At 33.6% G+C, this 9,221-nt stretch overlaps 1 protein-coding gene and 1 long non-coding RNA gene across 2 annotated transcripts; both read left to right on the top strand.

Moving 5' to 3' along the window:
* Nucleotides 1–536: 536 nt before the first annotated feature.
* LOC110961014 (EKC/KEOPS complex subunit Lage3) lies at nucleotides 537–2,712 on the top strand. Its single transcript, XM_022208462.2, has 3 exons — nucleotides 537–670; nucleotides 2,252–2,380; nucleotides 2,473–2,712. The coding sequence occupies exons 1-3, from the start codon at nucleotides 624–626 to the stop codon at nucleotides 2,591–2,593; spliced, it is 297 nt and encodes a 98-aa protein (XP_022064154.2). The 5' UTR covers nucleotides 537–623; the 3' UTR covers nucleotides 2,594–2,712.
* Nucleotides 2,713–5,938: 3,226 nt separating this feature from the next.
* Nucleotides 5,939–9,221, top strand: LOC127530978 (uncharacterized). The gene is made up of 2 exons (XR_007937768.1): nucleotides 5,939–6,199; nucleotides 6,489–9,221. It is a non-coding gene; the product is annotated as an uncharacterized LOC127530978 (long non-coding RNA).

Genomic DNA, 9,221 nt, shown 5'->3' with positions numbered 1-9,221 from the left:
CAATCACCTTTATTTTGAAAAGGAAAATACTCACTACAATTTTAGGGTTAGGGTACGATATAATCAGCCACTTTTATTTTGGAATTGATAGCAATTGAATTAAAAATAATGAGGGTTATAATAAAATAAAGATAAAATTCACACCTCATTTTTATTCTGAAAGTCTTTAAATATTATCTAAAATACACTATACTGAAGCTGTGCTACAAAAAAAAAACAGCCCCAAAAATATACAAAATATATGTACAGCAGGCACATTTATGTTGAAAGTCATCAAGCTTCATTGAATAAAAGAAATAAAGTTCTGGTAGTACACACGTTTACACAAATATAAATAAACATAGTACTATTAAAGCAGAAATTATGCACATTAAGTAAAACAAATGAACATAAACATGCAGAAAAAACAATAACATATATAGAATATATTTTTTCTGATCACATTTTGTGTTGTTTTATATCTATTTGTGTGCCGTTTCTTCAGATTTTTAGTTATTGCGGCTCTTATTGTTGTTGTTGTAGTTCTTCTCGCCGCCGCAGGAAGCAGCTGCGCCGCATCACTGCCTCACTTCCGCCAAACAAGAAGAACTTTCTTCTTCTACGGTCTGATCGTAAACAGCAGCATGTCGACAGACGGAGAAATAAACCAGGAAACCGGCAAACTGGAGTTGTATCCTTAAGAGTTTAAACTTTGAAGGGTTTTATGACGCGGATATTTGATTAAATTCGATGTTTGGACGGAAAATGGAAAAAATACTGGAGTAAAGCTGAGCAGCCGGTTAGCTGTTAGCCGGTTAGCTGTTAGCCGCTATGATTCTCGCTGCTCTCTGTTTGGACACTTTCTAGTATGTAATTTCAATTTATACTTAATTCTGGCTTCGTTTCTTCTACTTCAGTACAGGGGTGAAGTATTTGTACTTTACTTGAGTATTTCCGCGATTTACTCTTTAGTTCTTCCACTGTTTTTCAGAGACAAACGTGCTTAAAGCACTGCTGTTATTTGTTAAAAGAAGAGCAACAGCTCGTTTCAATTTTATAGTCAAATAAATTAACAATAATTGAACTAATATTAATTGTTCTGAATTGCCAAATTGCTCTTAATCAGCTGTTAGCTTTTAAATTTATCCTGGTGCTTTTTTACGCAGCTGCTCACTGACAGTAAAGATGCTCGCTGTTTATTTTTGTGAGATGTAAATGAGGAGTTTTATTATTTATATGAATTTTTGCTTCAATGCTGCAGATTCTGAGATTTAAATGTATTATATTTTATTGAAAAGTTCTTAAACCAGGTGTCCTTGTGTTCAAAACATTTATATTTTGAAATAAGTAGACCTCATATGGTTGAAATGCATTAAAAAAATCAACACCGACTGTTTATTTTGAAAGCATATAATGTAAATAACACTTTAATTTTGACTTAAAGGAGCTCACCTGTTTTTTCCAAAATGAATGTATTGAAATCACCTTAATGCTGAAAATATAAACGTCATACAGCACTTTTATTTTGATAAAAATGCAATTTTGTTTTGTATTTAAAGCCATGCAATATTCTAATTAGATTTTAAATGGGTTGAACATTGCTTTTCTATTGAAAATAGCTCCTAGATTAAAAAATAATACTCCTTTTATGTCAAAGTAAATAAATCTGTAAAATAAAAGTCGTGCAGCACTTCTACTTTGAAATAAAAATGTCAAACTTCCTCTTTATTTTGCAGAAAACATGATTTACTTTGCACTGCTGTGTTTTCAAAAATAAAAGCCACATAGAGCCATTATTTTTTTAAATAAATAAAAATGAACATTATATCTTATGAAATAAATTCTTGTGCAAATAATCAGATTTCACCTTTATTTTGAAATACATAGGGCTCACTGCACTTTTATTTTGTACTAAAAGTTAAAAAGCAGGAGACGTAAAATGTACTCAGAATCTTATTTTGAAAACCCAAGCAGTGCTCCATCTTTATGCTACAAAGTAAAAGTCAAATCTTTTTTTAGAATTAAACACAACTCTTACTGCACCTTTATTTTGAAATAAGAATCATGCAGCATTTGTGCTTTATTCTGAAAAACGTGCACTTTTATTTGATAATAAAAGCACCACAGGAAGGCGATTTATTGTTTTTATTTCCAAAGTGAATCAATAATTTAAGTCAGAAACAGGAAGTAGCTTCTCTCTCGACCTTCAGATCTCAGATTTCTGCCTGTTCCGGCTGCAGATGTTTGCAGATGTTCTTTAACCGTCCTGCAGCTCTCTGGATGTTCCGTTCCCGTCGTCCTCTGAAGCGTCCATCGCTCTGCGGTCGCTGTCTCCAGACCGAGAGCCCAGGAGAGGAGGAATCAGCAAACGGCTGGCGGTGACAGGAAACACTCTGTCTGTGTGAGGAAGTCTCAGCTGCTCCTTCAGAATAAAAGCCTCTGAGTTGCTTCTGTTCACCTGCTGAGCTTTTATTTTTTGTTTGTTTGTCTCAGGCGGTGGAGCGCTGACGAGGCTCGGATCCTGCGGGTGTCGGTGAACTCGTTCCTGGATCATCTGTCGCTGGTTCTGGAGACCATGGAGACGTTCGGACCGCCGGTCCACTCGGGAATCTGACTCGTCTTCAGGTGCGACTTTTGGAGGAAACTTTCTGAAACTTTGAGGATTTTTTTTAAGGAACTCTGAGCAGCTTTGACTCTAAAACCGGATTATTAAAGTGAAACTAAAAGACCGAGTGTCGCTCTGTGGCTAAATCTTATTTAAAGATCTCCTCCTTAGTTGCTTCAAAACACAAAAACGCATTTCTTTGGAATCATTTCATGTGTCTGACGGCGTTTCTATGCAAAAATCTTTGGATCTGGACCCTAAATAATGAAGATTTTTTATTGTTTTGGTTCTTTTTTTTTTAGTAAAGCTGAACTTTTACAGCTTTAAACTACATCAGACCGACTCTGATTGGATCGTTTTTCACTTGGCGAACATTTTCTGGAATCTAAAATGAAAGTTTGAGGATTTTTTAAGGAATTCTGAGCAGCTCTTAGTCGAACACCAGGTCGTTTGAGTGGAACTGAAGCTCTGTTGTCGCTCTGTGGCTGGATTTCCTCTTTAGTTGCTTCAAAAATATGGATTTATTTTGATTATTTTTACGTGTCTGATGGCGTTTTTCTGCAAAAATCTGAAAATCCAAACGCTTATTTCACACTTGGTCTTACTTTTCTGAATTTTTTTCTCCGTCATTCAGTTTAAAAATCCATAATTTAACAAAAACATTTTAATCAAACTCAGTTGTACATAAAATAATTGTTTGTGTTGCTCAGTAAAATCTGTGGATCTGGACCCAAATAATGAAGACTTTTATTGTTTTGTTTTTTTTTTAAAGTAAGACTGAACTTTTACAGCTTAAATCTTCATCAAACTGGAACATTTTTCACATTAAACATTTTCTAGACTCTGCATCGACGTCAACAAAGATGAAACTAAGAATGTAAATAAACAAATAAACACAAATATTTAGCAGAAATGAGAAGAGCAAAGAACGAACCTGTTTTTGTTTTTTATATTTTCTGAATAAAAAGAAAAATCTGAGAAAAAAAATGTCTGAAATTTGTTTTTTAGAACATTATAAAATCTGCAGGTCTGTGATCAAAATTCATCATAAAAAAACCTTAAAATGATGAAAACTCTGGAGTTTGGTTTAATGGAAGTGAAAGTAAAAAGTGGAGCTCAGTGAATTTAATGAGTAAAACCTGAAGGTTTGCTGTGAAACTCAAAGCTGCATTTTAGAATCGACATTAAAGGAATCTGATGATTTTACAGCAGATTATTTGAGTTTGGTTTGAGAAAAGTAAAAACTGAGGGAAATGAAAGAAGTTTGAAAGTCCGATATTCAGAATAAAAGAGTCAAAAATCAGCAGGTTTCTGAAGGAACTTTGGTCTGAAGATTTAAGCAATGTCAAATAAATATTCAAGTTTCTGTCTGGAGTTTGATGTCAAGAATTAAAGGAGTGAAAGATGATCAGGTTTCTGAGTGAACTTTGGTGTGAGGAAAGTGAAACCTGGAGACGTCTGACTGCAGCTTGGCGTTAAATTAAGTGAGCAAAGTTTGGTATTAAGCTTAAAGAGTCTTAAAATCTACAGGTTTCTAAGATATAGTTTGGTTTCAAAGATAAAAGATTCTAAAATCAGCAGATTTCTGACTTTGGTCTGAAGATGAAGTAAAATTATCAGATTGTCTGAAGGAAAGTAAAAACTGGAGCTTCATGTTAGATTTGGTGTGAAAAATCAGCAGATTTCTGATTGAAGTTTGGTGTTAAGGGAGTCTAAAATCTCCAGGTTTCTGTCATGAAACTGTAGAATTATCAAGTTTGACTGGAATCTTTAGAAATAAAGGAGTCTAAAATCTGCACGTTTCTGGTTGAAGTTTGGTGAGAACGTATTAAACTGTCAAGTCTGTTTGGTTTGGTGTAAAGAAAATGAACAAAAACCTGCAAGTTTCTGAGTTAAAGTTTGGAATTAAGGAGTTCAAAATCTGCAGGTTTCTGAGTTAAAGTCAGGGTTCAAGAATAAATGAGTCTAAAAGCAGAAGATTTCTGACCGGAGTTTGGTTTCAAGAGGAGTTAAAAATCTGCAAATTTTTGAAGTTTTATTTAAGATAAAGCTCAGTTTGGTTTGAAGGATAAAGGATTCTAAAACCTGCAGGTTTCTGTGTGAAGATTATGAAAGTATTAAATTATCAAAGTTCTGTCTGGAGTTTATGTAAGAAAATGAAAGAAAATCTGTAAAAGTTTGTTCTAAAACTGAAGGGAGTCTAAAATCTCAGATTTCTGATTGAACTTTAAGGACTCTAAAACTACGATCTGCACCAATCTGAGGTTTTTCTTAATAAAAGATAAACTGATCAGAGCTCTGACTGGAGTTTGGAGTGAAAGAAAACTGAATCTAAAAGCATCCAGACTCTGACAGGAGGAGAAAATCTGATGTTTTATAGAATTAGTCAAAGATGAAACATTTTTCTCTTCTAATGCAAACTACATATTCTTATTTTTATCAATCCTCTCTGATTCAGTGCAGAGTTTTATAAAACAAAGATTAAATGAATAAAATTCAGCTTTCGGGTTCATTTACTGCAGGTCAGAGACTCTATTAAAGCTTTTAAATGTTTTTAAGTTGATGAAATTTAGAGTTAATTAAAGTTTGAAGAAGCTTCAATAATTCATCCTGAACGATAACAAAGCATGAAAATGTCAACGTTTCCCTTATAAATGAGGTGTTTCCCTTTTTTCTGAAGATAATTTATCATCTGATGACAGACGTGGGCTCTGACCAGCAGAGGGCGCTGCAGGGTTGACTCAGGGCAGAACAGAAACTCTGAAATTAAAAGTTCCTCAGAAAGTTTCATGACAGTCTGTGATTATTCCAGGAGATAAAAGTGACGAGTTCACAAAGGAAGAGTCGACAGAAACGGAAATGAAGCTTCAGAGGCTCAGAATGAGATGAAACCAGACCGAGGTTTGATTCTCTGGAGCTCCAAAAAAACAGCTTTTACCCTTCGTTTAGTCTCAACTTCAGCAGAATTCACATTAAAAAGTCTAACTGTGACGTTTTTCACCTGATTCTGAGAAAAGGTCAGAGTGGTTTGAAATGTCGCCCAGAAATGTGAAGCATTTTTGGAAAATGTTAAAAATCTCGAGTTAAGAGACGAAATAGTTTAGTAGAAGTGGAAAAAATCTGTTGCCACGGAGACGGCGAGTTTAGTTCCTGAAAGTCGTCTCATCGTTTCACAAAATCAAACTCTGAACTGAAAACAGTCCGATGGAAACCTGCAGCACAAAAACACAAACGAGTGAAGAAATTAAGAAGAAAAACCAGCAAACGGAACAAAAAACAGACTCAGCAAGCATGGAAACAGACAGAAGACAGAAGCTAAGCTAGGTTAGCAAACAACAAAATCAAACTAAAAAGAAAAACACTAAAAATACAACAAACAAGCAACACGCAAAATAAACAGCAAGAAATAAACAACAAAAAACAGACTCAGCAAGCATGGAAACAGACAGAAGACAGAAGTTAAGCTAGGTTAGCAAACAACAAAAATCAAACTAAAAAAAGAAAAACACTAAAAATACAACAAACAAGCAACACGCAAAATAAACAGCAAGAAATAAACAACAAAAAACAGACTCAGCAAGCATGGAAACAGACAGAAGACAGAAGTTAAGCTAGGTTAGCAAACAACAAAAATCAAACTAAAAAGAAAAACACTAAAAATACAACAAACAAGCAACACGCAAAATAAACAGCAAGAAATAAACAACAAAAAACAGACTCAGCAAGCATGGAAACAGACAGAAAACAGAAGCTAAGCTAGGTTAGCAAACAACAAAAATCAAACTAAAAAGAAAAACACTAAAAATACAACAAACAAGCAACACAAAAAATAAACAGCAAGAAATAAACAACAAAAACAGACTCAGCAAGCATGGAAACAGACAGAAAACAGAAGCTAAGCTAGGTTAGCAAACAACAAAAATCAAACTAAAAAAGAAAAACACTAAAAATACAACAAACAAGCAACACAAAAAATAAACAGCAAGAAATAAACAACAAAAACAGACTCAGCAAGCATGGAAACAGACAAAAGGAAAGACAGAAGCTAAGCTAGCAAATGCAAGAAAAATCAAACTAAAAAAAGAAAAACACTAAAAATACAACAAACAAGCAACACAAAAATAAACAGCAAGAAATAAACAAACAGAACAAAAAAGAAACTGAAAAAACAAGCAAACAAACAAACATGCAAAAATATAAGCAACAAGAAAAACGAATCAAAAACAGAAAACTTAGAAAAATAAACCAACAAAACGGGCAAGAAAGCAAACAAAAACAAAAACAAACTGTAAACACAAATAACAAACAGATCGATCAAACTTTTAAAACAACTGATTAGAAAATACAGTTTAAAGGCAGAATGAATCATTTCTATTTGAACCAAACTTCAGCTGCTTATTCCTGTTAGCTCTTAGATTAGCTTAGCATTTTAGCTTAGCATTTTAGCTTCTTTAGCTCTTCTGTGAAACTCAACTATTAAATCAGTCAACAGCCAGTTCTGACAATCAGCTGATCAGTTTGAGTTATTTTTTTAAATTTCAAACAGTCTAAATTCTGTGAATGTATTTTCTGTGATGTGAATATTTTCTGGTTTCTTTCCTGTGACAGAAAACTGAAGATCTTTGGATGAAATAAGGAACCTCTGATTCACATTTTCTGACATTTTAGAGGCAGAATAATTCATCCACAATAAATATAATGACTAGTTTCTGCTGTAATTAAAACATTTTCTACCTTTTTTTTCCTCCTCTGACATCAAGTCTTCACCTTTAACTCCTTAAATATCTTTTTTTAGGCTCCAGAAGGAAGCAGTGAGGTTCAGACTTCAGTCTCTGTGGATAAAATCATGTTCCTTATATCAGACGGTTTTATTTCTGGCCACAGTCGATGATAAAAACTCCTTCATGTGGTCCAGAAGCCGAGTGACCTGAACAGAAAGCAGCTGCTTTAAACGGCGTCTTCCTCCTAAATGTGAGCGTGAGTTTGCATTAATGGGAGTTACTGTTGGTGAGACGTCAGGATGTAGAGCTGTGGAGGGAGGAAACAAACCCACTGATCTTTATGATGTTAAACCATCAACAGCTTTGATCCAGACTGATAAAGAAACACAGAACGGCTCATTTACGTCAATTAAAGTAGAAGAATTCTGTAACAATGAACACTTTTCACCGGCTGAAACTGTCAGTTATTGAAAATTTTATTATTTCAAAGTTTCCTTCTTTCTAAAGAATGAAGTTTTCTTCATTCAGTAACATGAAGTCAGACAAAAAACAACACAAAATATTACAAAAAACACGAGACACAAAATGACAAAAAATGAGACAAACGACACAAAAGAAAAGAGACAAATAGCTTGACAAAAAAGACCGAAAAAATGGACAAACGACAAAAACGAGATGAAAACAACGCATAAAGCAAAACACAAAATGAGAAAAATGAGATAAAAAACACAAGTGAGACAAAAAGAAAACACAAAACAACAAAAACATGAGACAAACGATACAAGTCAGACAAAAAACAACAAAACAAGACAAAAAACAACAAAAACAAGACAAAACAACAACAAAACAAGACAAAAAACAACAAAAACAAGACAAAATATGACATAAACAAGACAAAAAAACAACAAAACAAGACAAAATATGACAAAAAACAACAAAAACAAGACAAAAAACAACAAAAACAAGACAAAAAACAAAAACAAGACAAAATACTACAAGAACGAGACAATATGACAAAAACAAGACAAAAAAACAATAAAACAAGACAAAAAACAATAAAAACAAGACAAAAACTACAAGAACGAGACACAAATGACAAAAAAAATTGACAAACGAAACAAAAATGAGACAAAAAGTTTTAAAGCATCAAAGAAATGGACAAACAATAAAAAGACAAACAATGGCAAAAATGACAAACAAAATCATAAAAACAGACAAGTGAGACAAAAACACGAAGCAAATAATAAAGTGAAACACGAAATGTTTTTGTGATTCTGCATCTTTATGTGATGATTCTTTCTACATTAATTTAACATCTTTTCAGCTGATTTTCTGTCCCTCTGTAGGGATTTTGGTCCTTTTTGGGATAATTCTGGTCCTTTTTGGGATAATTCTGGTCTTTATTTTGTTTTTTGGCATGTTTTGCTGGCTTATTTCAATGTTTTAGGGTAATTTTGACTCCTTTTCGTGTAACTTTGGAAGTTTTTGGAGCCAAATTTGAATTTTTGTTGGAATTTCTCCTGTTTTGTGATCATTTTGATTGATGATGTGAGCTGCATATTGAATCTTTCAGGGTAGTTTTGGCTGTTCAGGCGGTGCTTTTATGCCTTTTTGTGGTCAGTTTGGACCTTTTTGTGGTGATTTTCCAGCTCTTTCAGTTGTTTCAGTTCCATTTTTGCCAGAACTCTGATGTTTCTCCTCCTAAATGTCCTGGTTCTATCTGCTGGACTGATGAAGTTCTGAAAAAGTCCATTAAAAAGTGATAAATCTGGACCCATCTCTATGGAACCCTGTAAATATTCCCAGTATGAAGGTAGAACTCTGATCATTGATGAAGTTGCTCTAGATGATTCTGAGGTTTTGTCGATAAAATATCTCACATTTCTAAGAATTAAACATAAGCTACTGAGACTTCA

This window comes from Acanthochromis polyacanthus, chromosome 18 (genome assembly GCF_021347895.1).
Source record: "Acanthochromis polyacanthus isolate Apoly-LR-REF ecotype Palm Island chromosome 18, KAUST_Apoly_ChrSc, whole genome shotgun sequence".
NCBI lineage: Eukaryota > Metazoa > Chordata > Actinopteri > Pomacentridae > Acanthochromis > Acanthochromis polyacanthus.
The sequence above is the reverse complement of the archived record's forward strand: the minus strand, read 5'-3'. Positions and strand labels throughout refer to the sequence as shown.

Bases quoted from the DNA above. Each gene is read 5' to 3' on its own strand.
- LOC110961014 (XM_022208462.2), top strand. From the start codon at position 624: ATGTCGACAGACGGAGAAATAAACCAGGAAACCGGCAAACTGGAGTT. The intron at 671-2,251 runs GTATCCTTAAGA...ACCGTCCTGCAG, and splicing joins GAAACCGGCAAACTGGAGTT to CTCTCTGGATGTTCCGTTCC. The intron at 2,381-2,472 runs GTGAGGAAGTCT...TGTTTGTCTCAG, and splicing joins ACAGGAAACACTCTGTCTGT to GCGGTGGAGCGCTGACGAGG.